This window comes from Hemibagrus wyckioides, linkage group LG17, assembly GCF_019097595.1.
Source record: "Hemibagrus wyckioides isolate EC202008001 linkage group LG17, SWU_Hwy_1.0, whole genome shotgun sequence".
NCBI classification, from domain to species: Eukaryota; Metazoa; Chordata; class Actinopteri; order Siluriformes; family Bagridae; genus Hemibagrus; species Hemibagrus wyckioides.
This window is the reverse complement of record NC_080726.1, coordinates 1,894,121-1,916,485: the sequence shown is the minus strand read 5'-3', so window position 1 is coordinate 1,916,485 and position 22,365 is coordinate 1,894,121. Positions and strand designations below refer to the sequence as shown.

General features: G+C 41.9%; 4 protein-coding genes across 6 annotated transcripts in view; 2 read left to right on the top strand and 2 right to left on the bottom strand.

Annotated features, from left to right (window-relative positions):
• thap4 (THAP domain containing 4) lies at positions 1 to 5,152 on the top strand. Its single transcript, XM_058414579.1, has 5 exons — positions 1 to 208; positions 1,858 to 2,014; positions 2,381 to 2,490; positions 3,152 to 3,255; positions 3,348 to 5,152. Exons 1-5 carry the CDS (start codon positions 184 to 186, stop codon positions 3,480 to 3,482), a joined length of 531 nt encoding a protein of 176 aa, XP_058270562.1. The 5' UTR covers positions 1 to 183; the 3' UTR covers positions 3,483 to 5,152.
• Positions 5,153 to 5,177: 25 nt separating this feature from the next.
• Positions 5,178 to 11,546, bottom strand: bokb (BCL2 family apoptosis regulator BOK b). Of its 2 annotated transcripts, XM_058414578.1 has the most exons (5): positions 10,009 to 11,546; positions 9,467 to 9,652; positions 8,527 to 8,655; positions 6,637 to 6,800; positions 5,178 to 6,351 (listed from the first exon to the last, which is right to left on the bottom strand). In XM_058414578.1, the coding sequence occupies exons 2-5, from the start codon at positions 9,645 to 9,647 to the stop codon at positions 6,226 to 6,228; spliced, it is 600 nt and encodes a 199-aa protein (XP_058270561.1). In that variant the 5' UTR covers positions 9,648 to 9,652; positions 10,009 to 11,546; the 3' UTR covers positions 5,178 to 6,225. The 2 variants fall into 2 exon arrangements, with proteins under 2 accessions (XP_058270561.1, XP_058270560.1); XM_058414577.1 differs by having other exon boundaries at positions 9,467 to 11,546.
• Positions 11,547 to 12,173: 627 nt separating this feature from the next.
• On the top strand, positions 12,174 to 19,544 carry stk25b (serine/threonine kinase 25b). The gene is made up of 11 exons (XM_058413459.1): positions 12,174 to 12,568; positions 14,709 to 14,939; positions 15,375 to 15,431; positions 15,550 to 15,658; positions 16,160 to 16,317; positions 16,434 to 16,619; positions 16,703 to 16,848; positions 18,208 to 18,316; positions 18,704 to 18,775; positions 19,042 to 19,178; positions 19,275 to 19,544. The coding sequence occupies exons 1-11, from the start codon at positions 12,542 to 12,544 to the stop codon at positions 19,318 to 19,320; spliced, it is 1,278 nt and encodes a 425-aa protein (XP_058269442.1). The 5' UTR covers positions 12,174 to 12,541; the 3' UTR covers positions 19,321 to 19,544.
• Positions 19,545 to 20,680: 1,136 nt separating this feature from the next.
• Positions 20,681 to 22,365, bottom strand: part of septin2 (septin 2) — a 30,960-nt gene continuing 29,275 nt past the window's right edge. For both annotated transcript variants that reach the window (XM_058413461.1, XM_058413460.1), the window contains exon 13: positions 20,681 to 22,340. The gene's annotated coding sequence lies outside the window, so the exon portion shown is untranslated. The remainder of the gene's footprint in view (positions 22,341 to 22,365) is intronic.

Here is a 22,365-nt window from a genome sequence, read left to right as displayed (position 1 = left end):
AGTGGGCGTGCACATCCGATCTAAGTTGCATGGTAGTTCTTATCGAAACAAATGACTGAGTCCGCCGGTGAACTGAGTGTTCTGTTTAATTTTAAGCTTATTCGAGTCGTTTGTTGTTTATACATAAATTAGACTTATTAATTAGACTAATTGTTCACCAGACTTTCATCAGATCTCAGCAGAATGTCGTGTCCAGTGAGTCAACCTGGTGAGCATTTCCGGTTTGTTTTGGGAGTTTTTACGTGTCGCTAAGTGCACTTATGTAATATTGTTTTATAAAACCTTGTGTAATAATAACGCATTTATTTAGCTTAAACAAGTCTAAATTGGTGCACTGATATTGCAGTAAATGTAGGTTTCTAATAATAAAGGATTAGTGACCAAGGTCTGTGTTAGGGTTGTTCCAAACTCGACCACATAGTGCACTAAATATGATGAACACTATTCTTTCATGCCCTATAAGTGTAGTGCACTTATTTCGGTGTTTTGGACTCGCATATTTACTGCATAAACGTGTTACAGGTGTTCCTATTAAAATGAAAGGGAGCTTTCCACTGTAGAGGAGCTGTAGAGAGTAGGAGAGAAGGCGCCGGTTGACGTCATCGACCTATTTGCATATTCATGAGATCATCGAGCTCATTTACATATCAAGCCAGATTACATGAAGGAGAAAGCTTTGTTTTCTTTTACTTTTTAAAGTGTAACATTATATCTTGTTGGAAGAGGTCATCTCTGGACACAGCTTGGTCATTTACAGACACTGTGGTGCCAAAGGTTTTGGGACACCCCTCCAAATCATTGAATTCAGGTCAGGTTTTTCAGGGGTTCAATTCAATTTTATTTGTATAGCGCCTTTTACAATGGACATTGTCTCAAAGCAGCTTTACAAAAGGGTTGGGCTCGGTCCCTCAGTTCCAGTGAAAGTGTCAGCATACCAAGACATTTTGGACAATTTCATGCTCTTTGTGGGAACAGTTTGGGGATGACCCCTTCCTGTTCCAACATGACTGCTCACCAGTGACCAAAGCAAGGTCCATAAAGACATGGATGAGTGAGTTTGGTGTGGAGGAACTTGACTGACCTGCATAGAGTCCTGACCTCAACCCCATAGAACACCTTTGGAATGAATTAGAGTGGAGACTGTGAGTCAGGACAAAACAGGGATGTCTGCCTTTCCATGCACATGAATGTAACATGGAATTTTTGACAGTTCCTGTAGAAGCACATTTGTGAGGTCAGGCACTGATGTTGGATGAGAAGGCCTGGTTAGCAGTCTCCGCTCTAATTCATCCCAAAGGTGTTCTATGGGGTTGAGGTCAGGACTCTGTGCAGGCCAGTCATGTTCCTCCACACCAAACTCACTCATCCATGTCTTTATGGACCTTGCTTTGTGCACTGGTGTGCAGTCATGTTGGAACTGGAAGGGGTCATCCCCAAACTGTTCCCACCAAGTGGAGGGGTGACCCAAAACTTTTGGCAATATAATGTATTTACACTATAATAAATTCTATAAGTTCATGAATAATGCAGATAAAGTGAGCTATGGTAATGCAGGAAACAGACACATGAAGGCAACGGTTGGAAAGATTTAAATGAAGAACAAAGAACCATGCAAGAAGAATAATGGTGGTCAGTGATTGGTCATTGGGAATGACAGTGATCAGTGATTGGTTGATGGGAATAATGACTCCTTTCCTCTTTGTCTTGAAATAAACTCCATGTCTTGGGCCCTGTATTGGGTCAGAAGTCGGGCCATAACTCATTAGAGGACGCTGTTTAAGCAAACTATCTTGATAAACATTTCCAAGAGTAATTATCAGAACAGATCACTGATTAATTCCCTTTTCTGACCCACAGCAGTGGATTTGAACCCGGCCCTGCTCCCGCTGGACTGGCTGTTAGGGACGTGGGAATCGGATGAGCCGGGTCAGGTGTCCTTCCCCACCATCAAACCTTCCCTCTACCACGAGACACTGTATTTCACTCATGTGGGACAACCGGTCATCAACTTCATGTAAACCATGCAGCAGATTTCACTCATAATAACTACATGATGATGATGATGATGATGATGATGGTGCTGCTTAATTATGTGTTTTATTTATATACATTTTCTCCATCTGTTTGGGGAGGCTTTTATATAATTCTCTAAATGCCTCATCCACCAACTACAGTAGGAAAGCTGTATAATATTACTTGGTTGGGGAAAAAACCCACTAAAGCCAAAAATGTTAAAGAGCAGTTACTATAGAAACAATAACACATGAATTAATATAAACTTCTTTTAATAATTTCCGTATAAACACCTTCAACCAATCAGATTCCAGGTTCCTTAAGATGCTCTCTGTGTGTCTGTGTGTGTCTGTGTCTGTGTCCTCAGGTTTAACGCTTGCCATGCTGACAGTAAAAAGCCTCTTCACAGAGAGACCGGTTTCATCCGGATTCAGCCAGGCACCAACAAAGTGGCCTTCATCATCGCTCAGAACTCAGGTCTGGATCTGATGACTGATTCCTCCGTTAATTAGTACAACTACCAGTATTCAGCTACTGACAGAGCAGATCAAGTGCACAGGTCTTCCTTAAACAGAGGAAATGTTTTGTACTTCCATCTATAATGATGGCCAACAGGACACTTTACATTTAAAGTGTTAAAGGGTTTCGGACGAACCTTAAAGGATCTCCAAATCCAGGTCTATAATACAGCTCTGCTCTAACATGTACATCCAGACCATTCACTAAACAGCTCGATGTTACACACACTCATCAGCTCTGTCTTCCTGTTTAGCTTTCCACCTTCATCGTGATTTCGTCTCAAGTCCCAAACTCTGACTTTACATTCAAAGATTTTTTACTAAACTAGAAAATCCATGAGATCACTTCACAACTTTGACATTTTGGTAGTTTTCAAAGCTACATGAGAGGATTTAAAAATGCAAACACTAAATGTAACAGGAAACCCGGTTAGTGTTAGCGCTCGGTAATGCTCTAGGATCAGCACAGCTGTCCCAGCTGTTTCAGAGCATGAGTCTGTACTTCTGTAGGTCTCATTCTTGGAGTCTGATGCTTCTCTATCACACACACTTTTATAAAGTTACATGACAGATTGAACTGCAGTAATCATAGCTGTGTGTGTGTGTGTGTGTTTTTACAGGACTAGTAGAGATCGAGGAAGGCGAGCTGGTTGAGCAGAAACTCACTCTACAGAGCAAAGCTTTGGCCAGGATTTCTTTCGCCAAGGAGCCATACGTCCAGCAGGTCTGTCCCGTGTTCCTCTGGTGGAGAAGTTCTTATAACTATCATTTTTGTAAAGCTGTGTGTTTACATTTCTTTTCCTGACCTTTGATCAGATCTCCAGGATCTTGCAGCTGAGATCAGACGGGAAACTGGAGCAGACGGTGTTCATGGCGCTGGAGAACCAAGCCCTGACCCAGCACTTACACATCACCTACCGCCGAACGTCCTCACCTCTGAAGAGTCAATAATAAACACCACACACACACACACACACACACACACACTTCACACAAGTAACAGAGGCACACAGCTACCTCCATTTCTCATCAAGATTTATAAAGTAAAAAAGCTGGACATTTGTGACATTTTTTCACTCACTAGTATTGAATGTAGGTAGATGAGCATTTATGGAAGGAGATGTGGAGTTTAAGATCTTTATGAGGAAGCATTATGTGTTTGAAACAGGAATTTTTGTGAAGTGTGTGTGAGAAAAGTAGCTCTACTAAATTACAGCTTGAATAAATTCGATAGAAATGGACATAGAAGCCTTAAAATGTTACTTTGGGGGAAATTCTACTTTACACAATAACTCTTTAAATCATTATGAATGATTATGGTCTAACGATGCTAACGGCCATTTCCAAACACCACTATTAAGTTCTGGCGGCGTCCATTTTAGGTTCGTTAGATGGCAAGACCCGCCCCTTTGTTGTAAACGATGCTCAAGCTCGTTAATTGTTTAATGAAAACGTTTGTTTGGGATAATATTTTTTGACTCAGGTAAACATCATTTACGTGTTTTATGTTGATCTTTAATCCAGTCTTGCAGAAGTTTGTCTTTTCCTTCAGTTTACACACCTGGAGGATAAAAACGAGGAAATAAATGTATTTAAAATAGAATATTTATTTACTCTTCATTCGGGTTTTCTGTAGGAATTTGTCGCAAATCATCACGAGTCAGATTTAAAGAGCATAACATCTAATGATTTAATATAAAACACCAAAAGATTAAACGTGATAAACTTCTTATTACGTAATATTTCTGATTCCTTGTTGCTGTTTATTCATGGGAATATGGGTTTATATAACGCACTTAATATGCTTGATAAAGTCATTAATAAAGTAATATACTCCTGTAATTAGTGTTCAGTTTGTACAGAAATCCTCATCTCTTTAAAAGCTCATTATTTACAGATTTTATCTCAGTATATCGATATTTAATACAATTAACACCAATTATGGATTCATCAATCAATCGAAATATCATTTTAAAACTAGTATATTAAAGTGAAGCAGTCAGAATGAGCCTTAATAACTGAGAGAAGTCCAAAGCTGATTTTTTTTTTCCATTACTGAGTTGTATTCTTCTGTATGTTTTATGTTTTTGTGGTTTTTCTGGACTAAAGGGTTAATAATCTACACACAGCTGTCCTTTATTTTTCTAGCCATTGTTGTACTTTGTTAGTTTTATTTAAGCTACATGATGTACTGTATGATAATCTAAACCAGGTGAACAGTTTAATAATAAACCATTTAAACCAGTAAACACTCCCCTGGTGGCATGTGGTCTGTTTACTGGAAACGTATAAAACATGCTGTTGTTGATGTGGAACAGAGTTAAACCATCTTTAGTTTTTTGGCTAATCTTCTGTTACAACAGGCTGAAAATCCTCCAGTCCTCCACACAAATAATCAATTATTTATAGAATTATTTCTGTCTGAAAAATGATCTAACAGTGCCTGTGGGCATTTGTACATCCATCCATCCATCCATCTTATTTTGCAAAATGACATTGCAAATCTGGGAAAATTATATCTTACTTTTTATTTCTTACTTGCTCTCTCTCTCTCTCACACACACACACACCCACAGCTCTCTCTTTCTTTCTCCCATTCTCTCTCTCACATTCTTTCTCCCTCACATTCTCTCTCTTACCTCTCACTTTTTCTTTCTTTCATGAAACAAATAAACAGTGAATTTAGTGAATTCCAAAAAAATTCAAAATTGTATTTATTTATTTATTGCTGAAGTCATGTGGAAGTGATTTAATTCTTTACATAAACTGCATTCATCTTCTGTTTTTTCCTTCTCTAAATTACTGATACTCTGCGATATTTTCCAGCTTAAAATATTGGCTAATTCCAGCTAGAGAAACTATAATTAAACATGTTTTTATTTTATGACCAGGTTTCTATACTATCAAATGTAATACTGAGAAAATGTTTTTTCAGACACATTCTTATTTATAAATTCAATTAAGTGATTAATTGATTGAATAATTGATTTAAAGACACAGATCATTACTCACAGAATGAAAGTTTCCTTGTGGTATCAGTTGGCTCATGGCTCTTCTACATCTGTTTAATAAATATTCATTAATGCGATAGAAATTTGGAATCTTTATTTATAGCATGCATATAAGTCAAAGTGCTCCAACACAAAGCCAAAGTGCAGCATGGTTCTCCACATCAACATGAGAACATAAATAAAAAATTAATTCATGCAATAAAAATCAAGCTAAAACTCATCACTCAGAAGCAACATAGATTTCACACAGTATTAAAAAACACCTCAGTGTTGGGTACAGACCAACACAAGGGCAGCAAGATTGCACTAAAATAGATAAATATAAAAAATAAATACTATTTAAAAAAAAAAAAGAGCTAGGGGAAGGGGGTGTGGCTTAAAGTACCATTTAAATTATTTTCAATATTAATATATTTACTTAAATCAAATGTATTTTCATTGTTTATTAATGTTATTGTGAATTTACACATCTGTCCTTATTGTGGACATTTTTAAAAGGAGCATTTTTATTTTTTCCTCGAGATCACTAATTTCTAACTATTTTCTTAGAGTTGCTCTGAATGTGTGGAAGTGAAACTGAGCGTTGATTTTAAGAGTGTAGTACACAGTAGAGCCACTAGAGGGCACCAGCCTCTGTCCATCTAGGGGCGGGTGGGGTGGGGGGGGTATGTGTCCTTGATGCCTCACAGCTCCTTCATCAGGTAGATGTAGATCATCTTCACAAGGTGTCTCCAGGTCAGTACGACTGATGAGAGCCAGTGTGTTTGAGAGCGGGTCTCTACATTCCTCACACACTTCAAAATGTCGCTCTGAGAGAGAGAGAGAAAAAACAAGTGGACAGTCAGGTCAATCAGACACGATCACCGTTACCTAGCTGTTAGATGTCCTGGTGGACCAGATGGCACTGCTGATTAATTTGCATATTTACATGGTGCATGGTGATCAGTGACTGGGAATAATGGTGATCAGTGATTGGTTATTGGGAATAATGGTGATCTCACGCAACAGTTGAAACTTTTCTTCTAGTACATTCTACTACTAGATACAATGTTTTGAACAGCATACAAACTAATTCATGAGAGATGAGAAGTTACCCATCCTCCTCTCCTCCTGAGCCAGGGCACTAGACTCTTCCTCACAAACTCCCCTAGACTCTCCTCTATAGTGTGCACTACGGCCGGACGCTCCTGTCGCACACAGTCCACCGCCAGACCACCAGCCACTGCAAAGATGGCCACCACTTTCCCCCACGTGATCCCTGATAGGAAGAAATACATCATATCAATCAGTCAATCAATCAATCCAGTTAATCCCAATACAACCTTCAGCACTGTGCACTCTGGCTGTAACCAAGAGGAGTTTAAATATATAATTGAAAGAATACTTATAAAGACAGTGGTCCTCCATTTTGTGTTATATGAAGCCTACATTATATAGATTTGATACCTCATCTGCCGGTAAGAACGGATCGTAAGATGACAGGGTTTTCCCCTGATGGGGAAAAAACGTAAGGATACAAAGACAAATACGTGTTAAAGAGTGTATTCAGGGTTTCAGACTAAGAGCAAGTCGGCCGACTGTAAATGATCTCTGCATGTCCTCAGTACCAGCTACTGTGTCCTAGAATAGAAGATGATGGAATAAAAATAAAAAAGTTAGGAGGTTGTGAGAAGAGGGCATTGAAGAAAGCTGCCAAGGTCACAGAGCAGCACATCGTTTAGGGAAAAGAGACCTTTTAGAGAATCTCGTCCTGTCAGTCGAGCCAAGAAAGACACTCTGAACCACCGGTGCCAGCAGCGGACACGCCGCACGGCCTTATATGGCTTTATCTGAAAGAACTTTCCAGAATATTCCATCTGAATGAGGAAGGTCTTGTGCAATGTCATTTTTCATCATGGCACAGTGGCTAAAATAATGTAATAAATTACCGAAGAAAGAGTTAGAGGGGTTTCCTAAAGCCGGCTCCAGGGACGATTCAGTTTTCCAGAAGTGCTTTAGTAAAGCTGGACTTCCAGCATCACTGAGGTCAGATTCTCAACAAAAAAATTGTAATTATACAACATTTTGTGAGGATTTGGTCACATGATCAAAGTGAAAATAAATGAAAATTAAATAGTATTATGGGCAAAAGGGATAGATAGATAGATAGACAGACAGACAGACAGATAATTCAGCAACCTACCGAGGGAGAGGATTTCAGTAGCTACAGACAGCAAAGCGTCAGACACCACAAATACACTATATTGCCAAAAGTTTTGGGACACCCAAAACTTCAGGTGTTGTTTTTCAGGGGTTGGGCTCAGCCCATTAGTTCCAGTGAAAGGAACTCTTAATGCTTCAGCTTCATACCAAGACATTTTGGACAATTTCACGCTCCCAACTTTGTGGGAATAGTTTGGGGATGACCCCTTCCTGTTCCAACATGACCACACACCGGGGCACAGCCAGGCCAAAACTGGGACGTCTGCCTTTACATGCACATGAATGTAATATGGAGTTGTCCCGCCCTTTGCAGCTATCACAGCTTCAGCTCTCCTGTGTGTTTATGGGAATTTTTTACCATTACTTTAGAAGAACATTTGTGAGGTCAGGCACTGATGTTGGATGAGAAGGTCTGGCTCACAGTCTCCGTTCTAATTCATCCTAAAGTTGTTCCATCATGCTGAGGTCAGGACTCTGTGCAGGCCAGTCAAGTTCCTCCACACCAAACTCACTCATCCATGTCTTTATGGACCTTGATTTGGTCACTGGTGTACAGTCATGTTGGAACAGGAAGGGGTCATCCCCAAACTGTTCCCACAAAGTTGGGAGCGTGAAATTGTCCAAAATGTCTTGGTATGAAGCTGAAGCATTAAGAGTTCCTTTCGCTGGAACTAAGGGGCCGAGCCTAAACCCTAAACTCAATGATTTGGAGGGGTGTCCCAAAACTTTTGCCAATATAGTGTAGATAGATAGACAGATAGATAGATAATTCAGCAACCTACCGAGGGATAGGATTTCAGTAGCTACAGACAGAAAAGCGTCAGACACCACCACCTCCATCGTCACCGAGATGTTCAGCTGCCTGGCGATGTTGCGATAGACGTGTGGCTGAATGTTCTCCAGTTCATCACCTAGTAAATAAACCACACGTTAATCACCCGTGTGAGCAACTTGTTGAGGAGTATTCACCACTGTAACTAAAAATCCTGAGCTGTCAGAATAACCGACTCTTAAGAACACTATGAGGGAAATCCTAAAGCCAGAGAGCATGAACATCTGGGCCACATGCAAGCTCTCTCTCTCTTTTACTATACATACAAATCATGCAGAAATTTCTCTTTTATAATAATAATGGTTATTATGGAGGTGTGGCTGTGTTTTGGTGCTGCTCTGGATGTACAGATGTGATCCAGTGGTTCAGTCCTGTATGCTGGTCATGTAATTGTATAGTGCTTTTTAACAATGGACATTGTCGCAAAGCAGCTTTACAGAAGTACAGAAAAAAAGTTATAAAGCTTAAAGTTTATCCCTAATGAGAAGCCTGAGGTGACGGTGGTGAGGAAAATCTCCCTGAGATGATCTGAGGAAGAAACCTTGAGAGGAACCAGGCTCAGAAGGGAACCTCATCCACATTTGGGTGATTATATAGCTTAAATCTTGTTTTTAGATATACTATCTCCACATTTCCAGCTATGAGCGGCTAATAAAGACAACCACATGACCCCTGTGAGAAAAAAAACAATGTCTTGGATACTGGTCATCATTTTAATTATATATATTATATATTATAGCTCAAAAAGTCTGGAGGCTTGGCATTTGATTGATTAATTGTATTACATAGGATTATATTTTGAATACTATAATTAAGCATCAAACCCTAATATTGTGTACGTTTCCTGACTGAAAGACTCTGAGGAGGATGTAGATGCTCAGGTTTCTTACCCAGCTTGAGGAGCACCAGAGCTGTGTGTGCGAGAGTTCCAGGAGCTGCAGGAGGAGCAGTGTCCACCTCAGTCCAGCTCAGTCCTTCCCGAGTTATCCTGGAGTACATGAATTCACGACACAGCATTTTCGCCTGGAAAACCAACTCCCTTTCCGTGGGAATTTGCTCAAACACCTCCATCACTCCTGAGGGAAAAACCGGTTTTAAAAATCTCCGACTTGTCTTTCAGCTCTCAGAGTCCATTTCTGTTTGTTTTGTCGCGTTTTAGCAGCTCAGCTTTCAGGACAGAACACACTCTCCATTTTTAATCGACTTTGAGGAAAAACGCGCATTAAAAATGTTCTTAAAAGCTGCTAATGAAGCTCTGGAGACACCGGCTACCTTTATGCTAATTAGCCGGCTCTCGTTTTGAGCGCGTCTGCTCCAAGTGTTTCTGTAAAGCGCCGGTCGGGAAGAAAAAAATAAACTTCACGCTCAAGTTAATTTCCTGCATGCTACCTAAATACTGAAACATTCCAGAGAATCCCTGCAAAAAAAATACCTGTTTTATTCCTACAGCAGAGGTTTTCTTCCAGGCAGGAATTCTATCTTCTCAGGCATCTCGGTGGAAATGGCATGTGAGCTCCGCTTGTGAGCAGAGGACTGATTACCAAACCCTGCTGTTCTGATTGAGCTCAATTTCAGTCCTCACTGTGGCTCTGACCTGCTCCTCTAGCAGATCATCACTGACTCTCAGTTCCTGAAGTACAGGGGTGTCCAATCTCATCCAGAAAGGGCTGGTGTAGGTGCAGGTTTTCATTCCAACCAAGCAGAAGCTACACCTGATTCCAACTGGCTAATCAGTAGATCTTGGCTTTCAGTAGACTCAGGTGTGACTTCTGCTCAATTGGAATGAAAACCTGCTCCCACACCGGCCCTTTGCGGATAAAATTGGACATCCCTGCTGTAGTAGATCCTCACTGACTCTTAGCCCTATTTCTGTGTCTCCTTTCTGACTTTTAGTCCAATTCTTGTAGTAGATCCTCACTGACTCTCAGTCCTGTTCCTGCAGTAGATCCTCACTGACTCTCAGCCCTGTTCCTGCAGTAGATCCTCACTGACTCTCAGTCCTGTTCCTGCAGTAGATCCTCACTGACTCTCAGTCCTGTTCCTGCAGTAGATCCTCACTGACTCTCAGCCCTGTTCCTGCAGTAGATCCTCACTGACTCTCAGCCCTGTTCCTGCAGTAGATCCTCACTGACTCTCAGCGCTGTTCCTGCAGTAGATCCTCACTGACTCTCAGTCCTGTTCCTGCAGTAGATCCTCACTGACTCTCAGTGCTGTTCCTGCAGTAGATCCTCACTGACTCTCAGCCCTGTTCCTGCAGTAGATCCTCACTGACTCTCAGCCCTGTTCCTGCAGTAGATCCTCACTGATGACTCTCAATTCCTGCAGTAGATCCTCACTGATGACTCTCAATTCCTGAAGTGTAGATCCTCACCGACTCTCAGCCTTGTTCCTGCAGTAGATCCCCACTCCGATCCTGTAGATCCTCAGTGCACCGTTCTTTCTGCTGAAACCTCAGTGAGAGTGTTAATGAGCTGATGAGTTAAATCAGGTGTACATGGACTGTATCATGCAGCTCACTGCTCATGTGCTTTGATGTACTTTTCATTTTGAACGGATTGCTTAGAAGATTTTTATCTTCTCATGAACCTGTAATAATCTGTATAAAACACTTATTTTGAGTTTGTCTAAATCAGTTCATCAGTAGCAGGTGAGCCTTTCACTCACGCTCCACTGGTGCTGGAATAAATCTAAAATTATCTCTCTTATTTTTAACCTGCCCCTGTCAAGAGGACACGTTTAATCCTCATTAAAATGGACTTGTTTAATGGAACCCACTCCGTCTTCGGAAGCTCACAGTGTAGGTGAAGAACACGTTAAAATGTCCACACCTTCTCAGACTGTGTGTGTTTATGTGAATGAAGGCTTCTCACTTTAGACTTATTCAGATTAATGATGAGGTAAATGTCTACATGTAAAAGGTTGGACTCTGCCCCTTAGTTCCAGTGAAAGGAACTCTTAATGCTACCAAGACATTTTGGACAATTTCATGCTCTTTGTGGGAACAGTTTGGGGATGACCCCTTCCTGTTCCAACATGACTGCACACCAGTGACCAAAGCAAGGTCCATAAAGACATGGATGAGTGAGTCTGGTGTGGGGGAACATGACTGGCCTGCACAGAGGCCTGACCTCAACCCCATAGAACACCTTTGGGATGAATTAGAGCTCACTCATCCATGTCTTTATGGACCTTGCTGGACCAAACTGTTCCCACAAAGAGCATGAAATTGTCCAAAATGTCTTGGTATGAAGCTGAAGAATTCCTTTCACTGGAACTAAGGGGCCGAGCCGAACCCCTGAAAAACAACACCTGAACTCAATGATCTGGAGGGGTGTCCCAATAATAGTAATATAGTGTATGTGTTAAGTATGAAGTAAGTAAACCAAAAAATATCTTAGACTGTAAATAGAAAATTGAAACTCAGTGATTCTTCTACACTCTATTATAATATTAATAATAAAAATACTACGACTAATAATAAAAATTTGGTGATTTTGCTGCTAAGGAAACGCTTTTATCACAAACTCCAACTCCCACAAATCTTCCTCGACTGCGCATGCGTGTCGTCTCTCGCCCGAGCCGTTCTGCGCATGCGCGTCTTTCCGCACTGTTATTTTTTTTTGTCCTCCCGCAAGCCGCAAAGCAACAAGCCTGCGCGAGGACTCGCCCTGAAGCGTTATAACGGCGTATAACTTATTTTAAAACACTGACACTGGCCTGGAGCGCTTTTATTCATGGAGTTAAAGGACACCTGAGCGCTTTTGTGTCGCCGGAATTCGGGCAGAGAGAGGGAGCGGAGGCCGAAAACACGGCGGAGTGGCGGCTCTGCTGCTGGAGCTGTGGCTCTCACTACAGCGCGTGCAGCAACCACGTCCAGGCTCCGGGGTAAAGAGGTGGACAGAAGACAGCTGGACATTCCTTCATTTCAGGGAATAAAGGGCTGAAAGCCGCCCTGAGCCTTCAGCATGGCGCATCTCCGGGCCATCAACCGGGTAAATGTGCTCCATCCGAAATATTCTGGGCTCCGTCCCAAATCACTCTATCTCGATCACTGCATTAAACATCATTTATCCATCCGTATCTTGTACATTTATAAAGACAACAAGCTTTAGTGTCTCAAATGTCTTCCCGAGGAACATGTAGTGCACTGACCGTCGTTTATTCATCGCTATGTGGTGCATTTAGAAAGACAATAAGGTCTCGTGTCTCAAATGCCTTCCTGATCTTCATCAAAGTGCACTAAATAGGGTGTAGAGGTGACAGTTCCATTATTTACATCCTATTTAGTGCACTAATATATGGAGTGTGTCATGTGGCTTCATATTGGAAATGTAGTGCACTATTATTCCCAAATGACTTCCTAGTGGCCATATTGTGCACTACCTAGGGTGATTATATAGGGTGCATCATATCCTGTGTTGTCCAGATGTATAGGAAGAATGGTGCTTAATAGTGTACTACATTCTATGGAGTGTGTCGTGTAGTGTACTACATAGGGTGTAGAAGGCATTGTTTTTGTTTAAGGGTGATGTGTCCTGAATGTCTTGCTTATTGGACATGTAGTGCACTACATAGGGTGTAGAAGCCAGCAGGTGGTGCTCCATATAGTGCACTAGCCATCAGTTAGTCATCACAGGTAGTGTGTTTATAAGGACGGTAAAATCTGATGTCTTCCCAAGCTTCCACAAAGTGCACTAAATAGAGTGCAATCTATCTAGTGCACTAGCTTCCATTACAGTAGTTCACTATATAGAAGGATGTAGACAGAAGGGAACAAAAACCCTGATTGAACATCAAGTGCACTTCACAGTGAGCTTATGGAGTGTAGTGCACTATATACCAGAGGTCATTCTGTCACACTGTATGTAGTGAATAAGATGCTGAATAATTCCAAGTGCACTATCTAACCCATGTCAGGGGCAGAATCCCAAATAGCTCTGATTTTTTTTTACTCTATCTAGTGCAGTAATCTAGGGACTAAGGTCCCTTTGCTCCCTTTTGAATACATAGTGCACTACATAGGGGACTTGAACTCATCATAGAGGTTCCTTATATACCTGAATGTCACATAGTGCACTACATAGTGTATCTAGGGAGTAGTTTTATATATAAAGCTAGTTGTTCATACTCTGAGTAGTGCACATGCACTATATTGCCAAAAGCTTTGGGACACCCCTTCAAGTCACTGAAATCAGGGGTTGGGTCTTAGTTGCAGTGAAAGGAACTCTTAATGTTTCAGCTTCATACCAAGACATTTTGGACAATTTCATGCTCTTTGTGGGGACAGTTTGGGGATGACCCCTTCCTGTTCCAACATGACTGCACACCAGTGACCAAAGCAAGGTCCATAAAGACATGGATGAGTGAGTTTGGTGTGGAGGAACTTGACTGGCCTGCACAGAGTCCTGACCTCAACCCCATAGAACACCTTTGGGATGAATTAGAGTGGAGACTGTGAGCCAGACCTTCTCGTCTAACATCAGTACCTGACCTCACAAATGCGCTTCTAGGGTCACACTCCTTGAGTTGAAGCTGTTATAGCTGCAAAGGGCAGGACAACTCCACAGTACACTCATGTGCATGTAAAGGCAGACGTCCCAGTTTTGTCCTGGCTCAGAGTCTCTGAAGCATTAAGAGTTCCTTTCACTGGAACTAAGGGGCTGAGCCCAACCCCTGAAAAACAACACATGAATTCAATGATTTGGAGGGATGTCCCAAAACTTTTGGCAATATAAGTATCTATTTAGGGAGTAGGGTGCAGAGCTACAGATAGCTTCATATTGGATGTATAGTGCACTCAGTAGGGTGTAGGCCACTGAAATCCTCATGATTGCTCAAAAAGTGCACTAGAAATGTTGTTTAGTCTGAACGCCTGCTGGTTTAATTCAGACATGTAGTGCACTAGATGGGGAGCAAATGCAAGGAAAAAACTCCAAAATGCCTTATTGGACGTGCACCAGATAGAGTGTAAACGATATGCATAGGGCACAGGAGGGTGTTTAGGAGGGTGTGTAAGTGTGTAAGAGGGTACTAAAGGGCACAGGAGAGTGTAGGAGGATGTAAGAAGGCAAAAAAAGGACCTTACTGATGGATGAACATGCCTCTTATTCACAAATGTGTGTGTGCTTACAGAACGCTCGTCTGGACCCAGAGGAGTACTTCACTAAGCAGGAGCGAATTGGGAAGGGTTCATTCGGTGAAGTCTACAAAGGCATCAACAACCACACTAAAGAGGTGGTGGCCATCAAGATCATCGACCTGGAGGAGGCCGAGGACGAGATCGAGGACATCCAACAGGAGATCACTGTCCTCAGCCAGTGTGACAGCCCCTTTGTCACCAAGTACTACGGCTCCTATCTCAAGGTACACACACTCTCTCACACACACGGTGCTGCATCAGTGAGCTTAAGCTGATGTCCTGAAATCGACTGTGTCTGAAAAGCTGTGTCCAGTGATTGTTCCAGGTCTCTGAAATGGTGTAAAAGATTCTTAGTCTACCTTCTAATGAACATTATTTCTTATAAAGATCTATTTAAATAGTTGTAAAAATGAATTATATTGTGCTGCAGTGTCTGTTTCATTAAAAAATATATTCATTTCCATTAACTTAATGCAGCTACAAAAAAGATGACTCAACATTCGCCTAAATGATTCAGCTCAAAGAATCGACTCGTTTGCAAACGACTCATTGTTATAGTGTAGTGTGCAAGTCAATTCTGAGGAAAAGGTGTGAAAGTGCCTGATATATAACACACCTAAAAGCAAGATTGTTAAAATTCTTGTGTGTGTGTTTTACAGGGAACTAAACTGTGGATCATTATGGAATATTTGGGAGGAGGATCTGCTTTAGATCTTGTAAGTAAAAAGCAGAATCATTTGTAGAAAGTGAAGAAAAAGTAAATGTTGATGGGGGAAAAATAAGAGAGTGAACTGTGTGTGTGTGTGTGTGTGTGTGTGTGTGTGTGGGGTGCAGCTCCGCCCTGGGCCGTTGGAGGAGACGTACATCGCCACAATTCTTAGGGAAATTCTGAAGGGTTTGGAGTATTTACACTCAGAAAGGAAGATTCATCGGGATATTAAAGGTGATGCTCATGAATACACATCTGCCAAAAATTCTGGGGTGGGATTCTGTAATTTGATTGGCTTGTAATTGTGTCAATCCAAACAAACAGAGACTAAGAAAAAGGATTAAATGTATTAAATGCCTGGAACAGGAAAAACACCTCTAGCCATCTGATATTATATTTATACATATTTTATATGCGCAGTATCACTAAATGAAGACGGGACCAATACCTTAAGATTACAAGGACGGTTGATTGTAAGAACTGCAATAAAAACAGTCACTTCTTGTGCCGGGTATGAAGGGCAGTACAGTCCCAGGACAGGTCCCTAAATGCACCAGGAAATGAGGACGCGCAGTGTGTGTCTCTCTGACCAATCAGTGATCTGCTATAGTTCTAGCTCCGCCCACATGCCTCTGTTTAGGGCTCTTGTTATTTTGCATGCAGAAGAACCAAATTTGCACAAACTGCGGGTTTCTGTAACTAGCTAAACTGTGTGTGTGTGTGTGTGTGTCACAGCTGCCAATGTGCTGCTGTCGGAGCAGGGGGACGTGAAGCTGGCGGACTTCGGCGTGGCCGGTCAGCTCACAGACACACAGATTAAGAGGAACACGTTTGTAGGAACTCCGTTCTGGATGGCCCCGGAGGTCATCAAACAGTCTGCCTACGATTTCAAGGTGGCTCAAAGTTCGATTCGGGCCGACACCTTCTGCGTCGGGTGTATGTGGGTCGCTGTGTTTATTTTTTTAGTTATGAAATTTGAGCTGAAGGTTCACCTCGTTTCTGTTTGCAGGCTGATATCTGGTCACTGGGCATCACGGCCATCGAGCTGGCTAAAGGAGAGCCACCGAACTCGGACCTGCACCCCATGCGTGTGCTCTTCCTCATCCCTAAAAGCACACCGCCTACGCTGGAGGGATCATACAGCAAACCCTTCAAAGAGTTTGTGGAGGCGTGTCTGAATAAAGACCCGCGCTTTGTAAGTATTTCCTCAGGAAACGGTTTACCCTCTGGTGTTTTAGCGTTACACAGAATCTCAGTGAAGGTTTTCTGCTCTCACAGAGACCCACAGCGAAAGAGCTGCTAAAACACAAGTTCATCACACGCTACACCAAGAAGACGTCCTACCTGACCGAGCTGATCGACCGCTACCGCCGCTGGAAATCTGAGGGCCACGGAGAAGAGTCCAGCTCCGACGACTCCGACATGTACGCCAAACTCTTCGTCCATCCATCTGTTCTGATCGATCCACTGAGCTGTGCATCCAATTATTTTCTATTCCTTCACCCACTGAACCACTCATTATTAATACACCTCTAATCTGACCATCAATCTTTTCATCCATCCACCCACTTATTTATGTAATCATCCATCCATCCACTGAACCATTTGCCCATATGTCCATCAACCCAATCAGTCTGCCCGCCCATCCATACATCCACCCACTGAATCATTTGCCTATATGTCCATCAGTCTACCCATCCATCCACTGAACTGCCTATCTAGACATCCACTCATTGAATCATCTGTTCATCCATCAATTCATTCATCCAATCACTTTGTCCATTTGTGCATCCATTTTAAATTTATCCTTAACGAGCAAGCCAGAGTTAATATTGACAAGTTAAAAAACTCCTTGAGATGATCTCCATCCACCCATCCATCCATCCCATCCATCCACCAGTCCATGTAGCCACTCTTCCTTCTGTCTATTTTTTCTCTATTGAACCATCCATCTATTAATCCAGACATCCCTCTATCCATCCTCTTGGCTCATTGGCCCACCATCTATTCATCTATTTATTTATGCATCTAAACAACTACTGACCCATCTATCAACAAACCTGTTTGTATCTGTCCATCCACTCACCTACCAATCTCCATCCATCCACTGAACCCTTTGCTTATCTCTCTATACATTCATTCATCAAGTCAGTCTGGCCATCCGTCCATCCACTGAACCATCTGTCTATCCATTCATCTAATCAGTCTGTCCATCCGTCAATCCATTTTAAATGTATCTTTAATGAGCAAGCCAGGGGTGACGGTGACAAGTAAAAAAAACTCAGATTATCTCCATCCATCTATTGATCCACTTTTTAACCCATCCATCCATCACTCTATAAAGCCACTCTTCCTTCTGTCCATTTTTCTTTTGTTAAACCATCCATCTATTAATCCATACATCCCTCTGTTCATTTATGCCTCCAACCAACTATTGACCCATTCATCAACAAACATTCATGTCTGTTCATCCATTCACCCACCAATATATCCATCCATCTGTCTATCCAGCAATGAATCTGTTTACATGTTGATTTATTTGAAATTTGCACACTCCTCCTCCATCCATCATCCATCTGTACATTTCCCAAACATGAACTTATCCACTCGTCTGTTTGTCAGATATCTCGCTATGCACTGAGTTTCATCTGCACAGAGTGAAATACTCCCATTTATTCCATATTTCTTTTATTTTAGTCCACTTGATTTTGTCTTTAATCCGGTCTAGATTTCGATGAGTTTTTACTGTATGTCTCATTACACCTCTATTCTCCCGTGAACAGGGACGGAGACGGGGACGAGAGGGACCAGTGTCCTATGTGGACTTTCCCCACAGTGCGTCCCAGCTCCATGAATAAACTGCAGAAAGGCTACGCTAACACAGACTCTGAGGTGAGGCACGATCACGGTGTTAATCAGCGTCCCATCAGTGTAGCACAGAGAGGATGAGCTTTGGGTCTCAGGTCCTTACTGTCATGGCCAAAGGATATAATAATCACATCAGTACAGACACTCTCTCTCTCTCATACACCACACACTCATTTTACATCTATAGCATTAACAGCTGTGTCCACTAGGGGGCAGCTCAGAGCCCACACACAAGACAGCTCTAGTATTCCTAACCATTTCCTCTGATTTTACCCCAGAAAAAAGTGAAAGTAAAGATTCAGTCGTTTCACAGTTCTGAGTTTCTACCAGCTTCTGCATGAAGAAGACGGACAGGTGATTGTGGAGAATGAAAGTGTTTAGCGATGCTGATGTAACTGATCCTCCACACAGGCAGCAGAGACGGTGAAGAGGCAGCCGAGGTCTCAGTGTCTGTCTGCACTCGTCTCGCCTGTCTTCAGAGAGGTAACCACCACTCCAACCTCACACTAGCCTCAGAAGCACTGTTTATAGTTTACACTCTGTCTGTATTTATAATTATTCATAAGGTTTGAATCTCTAAGCCACGCCCACTTAAAAGTATACACACACTTCAGTGCATCGTGCTAAATTGGTGGCTGTAGACTTCTATTGCTTGTTAGCAGCATTAGCCTCGTAGCTCCAGTTCAGAGATAAAGAAGCTTCTACCTCGTCTCTGATTGGTTGAGGAAAATTGTGGTGTGGTGTTTTAGTTAAAGGAGAAGCGGAGGGCGAGTGGTGGAGGGATCGGGGCCATAGAGGAGCTGGAGAACGCTTTTAACCTGGCCGAGGAGTCGTGTCCCGGCATCTCGGACCTGCTGGTCACACACGTGATGGAGAGAGTGTGTCGGTGAGTGACCCTCAGCACCCTGAGTGATAAAGCAGAGTTACCGTCCTTATGCTGATTACTTTCCAGGTCACTTCCTTTTTCTTTTTTCCCTCTCAGGTTTGCACTGAACAGCAACGGAAACACGACCCCGTCATCACGGTGAAGCGCCTCCTGACCCCAGCCTTGACCTCTGACTGCCTGTCCATGACCCCTGGCGTACCCCGTGTCCCCCGTCCTCTCCTCCGTGCAGATGTTTTAATGAGTTGTAATGAAATATTTTTACAGGTTCTTTATAGAGCGGAGATATTTAAGAGACAAAGCCATGCCACTGAGCTGTGTTTACCCGTTACACCCCGATCCTCATAAACCCTCACACACACATGTACACCCTGCCTCCGTCTTTCATTCTCTTCCTCTTTATTACTCTTGCTTTTTTAATTATTATATGAACACCTGTCAATCACAGAGAAGGAGGCGTGGCCTCTACCTAACACGTTTTTGGTTCTCACACCAACCAGTTCCTCAGCTGCAAGCTAACTGATGTCTAGCTAAAAGCCTTGATAGTTTAGTTTCAGCTCTTTTTTATTGATCTACTTTAATGGAAGTTATTTAACTAGCTAGTTTATCAGACATAAGGACAACTAGCTAGCTCTTTACATGTCAGTCATCTAGCAGTTTTCATGGCAGCTAGCCAATGACTGTTTAGTTAAAGAGCTAGCTGGTTCATCAGCAGGTAGATAATGGCATAAGATAAGTATCTATTTAAGAAACCTTAAAAGGAACCAGACTCGGTAGGGAACTCATCATCCTCTTCTATAACTTTAGAGTAAAAAAGTGCAAGGAACTGAATTCTGAAGTTATAAAGTGATGGAGCCTCGAGTACAAACTCTTCTCAGTCCTGAAGCTATCCAAAGAAGAAGAGCCACAGCCATGTTTCTGGTTTCTGAGTCACATCATCCACACTAATCTCCTGCTGATCTTTAAGCTCACCAGGTTGGAAGCCATCAGCAGCAGCCAGTGATCTTCAGGGCATCAGGATGGCTCTTGAAGATCCAGAGAGCAGAAGGAGTGAAGATCAGTGGGATCTCAGGAGCAACATGTAGAACAAGAGAGAACAGATTATTAGACAAGATTTTGTTCTGTAATGGTTTAAGATCTTCTGGACATTGTGTGTAGAGTATGGGAGAGAAACATGAGGACAGAAACTTCACTGTTAGCATCCAGACATCTAGTTTAGGATTAACTAGGTAACTGGTTGTTATTTAGTGACAGAAGTGAGGTTTTTACATAAATATACAGTATATTTGTAGTTTCTAAAAGTTGTAATCAAGGTGAAAATGTAGAAATGATTTATGGTAAGTGTGAGGAGTTTGTCTTTAATAATGAACGCTGTAGTTTAAAATGGCGGCCGGGAGGAATTCAGATAAGCGAAGCCGCTTCCTATGTGATTCAATGAGGAGGAACAGTCGCCCTCTAGCGGCTCACTGACAGAATGCAGGAAATATTGACACGACAACCCGAAATCGTTCATATAAAAAAAGCTTTATTACAATACAAGATAATGGTGAGGAAATTTATTAGAAAAATGTTTTTGGAATAAAAATGGTAACAGCTGATCAGGTGAAGGATGAACCGGCGCACCAGAGCAAGCGCCGCTATCAGAAAAAGGCATACAGCGGGTCGGATTAAACAATGTGAACAAACACACAAACAGAGTAAAGGACACAATTAGCATGCATCAACAAAGTGAAAAAGTTTAAAACTTCACATCACCAGGCACGTGCCAATAATCAGTCTATCATAAAATTAGCTCGGGCGCTAGCATCAGTAACTAGCTAAACTTTGTTAAACAGCTCTGGCATTTCAGTCTGATTTTTTATTTATTTTTTTAATCAAATGTCAAAAATACACCGAGTTACGATTATTTTAAATTACGAAATTTTAAAGGGATGTTTCAGGGAAGGAAACAAAACTAGTGACCTACAGTTTCCTTCTCAACCCGAAAAAAAGAAAACAATGAGCCGTCTCGACCGCTAGACTACGATTTAGACTACGGCGTGAAAAACTCCTTCAATTTTGGCACATGCCTATTTGTTGTCAGTCATTTTCACGTGACGGCGTTCACACAAACATTATAACCATCACGTCAAGCTGAACACAGCCTCGAACACAGCCTCGTCTCGCCGCTCTCGCTCCACCTCACCCTCACCCGCTCGGGTAAACTCAAGCTAAAGCAGAAGAAATGAACTCCCCGCATCAGTCGCTGGATGTCCTGAAGGATGTTCTGAAGGTGACCAATTTTTCTACAGCGAAACCTCCGAAAGTTTACAGAATAAACCGACTGAGGTACAATTCTGAAGGAACGATTTGACCCAGAATGCTACATTGGCTAGCTGATGTGCTAATAATTTGTGTGTTTGAAAACACACATTAAAACTCAGCAACGGAATTAAGGTTTATGCGCTAGAATAATTTCACCGCTAGCTTGTATAACTTAGTAGCTAATTTGCTTTTGCTAGCACTCTGAGCACGAATCCTTCCTCCAGAGCAGTGAGCGTCCTTCTTTTAGCAAACACGCGTACGAATCCCTTAAAACAAAACACACGCGCTCTCACACGCACTCTGACACGCGCGCTCTCACACACACTCTCACAGGTTACACAGGTCAGTATTCTGGTGCCACAACACAACGAAACAAACAGATTGCTTGATCATGTGCCGATAATCAGCTGGAGGATATTTATCGCGATATTCCACACAATATTATTATTTTGTTATCGTTATTAAAGACGCATCGAGAGGATTTTTTTCTTCTTAAATTCCACAGAAACCTCAATCTAAGAGCAAATGATTTTGATGATTTTGAAATGTTTAGGTGATTATTTAAGGAAAATTAAGACGCTTCATATCGGCACATGTCTGTGGAGAGACAAACAAATAATAATAATAATAATAATAATAATAATAATAATAATAATAATAATAATAATAATAATACTGCTTACAAAAAAAAAAGGAAAACTAAATTTTTAGATCCCAAGGAAGAGTAGAAAAAAATTAAGAAAGTGGCAAAATACAGTGAGACAAGGTGAGACACCAGAGATGTCTCTCTCTCTCTCCCTTTCCTCTTCTTCAGTCTCTCTCTCTCTGTCTCAGATCGTCTCACTCCACACGGCTCCGCACCTGAGAAACAAACAAATACACACAT

Coding starts and splice junctions, on each gene's coding strand:
- thap4 (XM_058414579.1), top strand. CDS start 184: ATGTCGTGTCCAGTGAGTCAACCTG. Junction 2,491..3,151: donor CATCATCGCTCAGAACTCAG/GTCTGGATCTGA, acceptor GTGTTTTTACAG/GACTAGTAGAGATCGAGGAA. Junction 3,256..3,347: donor AGGAGCCATACGTCCAGCAG/GTCTGTCCCGTG, acceptor ACCTTTGATCAG/ATCTCCAGGATCTTGCAGCT.
- bokb (XM_058414577.1), bottom strand. CDS start 9,647: ATGGAGGTGTTTGAGCAAATTCCCACGGAAAGGGAGTTGGTTTTCCAG. Junction 8,656..9,466: donor TCTGGTGCTCCTCAAGCTGG/GTAAGAAACCTG, acceptor TTTATTTACTAG/GTGATGAACTGGAGAACATT. Junction 6,352..6,636: donor TCAGGAGGAGAGGAGGATGG/GTAACTTCTCAT, acceptor TCTCTCTCTCAG/AGCGACATTTTGAAGTGTGT.
- stk25b (XM_058413459.1), top strand. CDS start 12,542: ATGGCGCATCTCCGGGCCATCAACCGG. Junction 12,569..14,708: donor ATCTCCGGGCCATCAACCGG/GTAAATGTGCTC, acceptor GTGTGCTTACAG/AACGCTCGTCTGGACCCAGA. Junction 19,179..19,274: donor GTGATGGAGAGAGTGTGTCG/GTGAGTGACCCT, acceptor TTTCCCTCTCAG/GTTTGCACTGAACAGCAACG.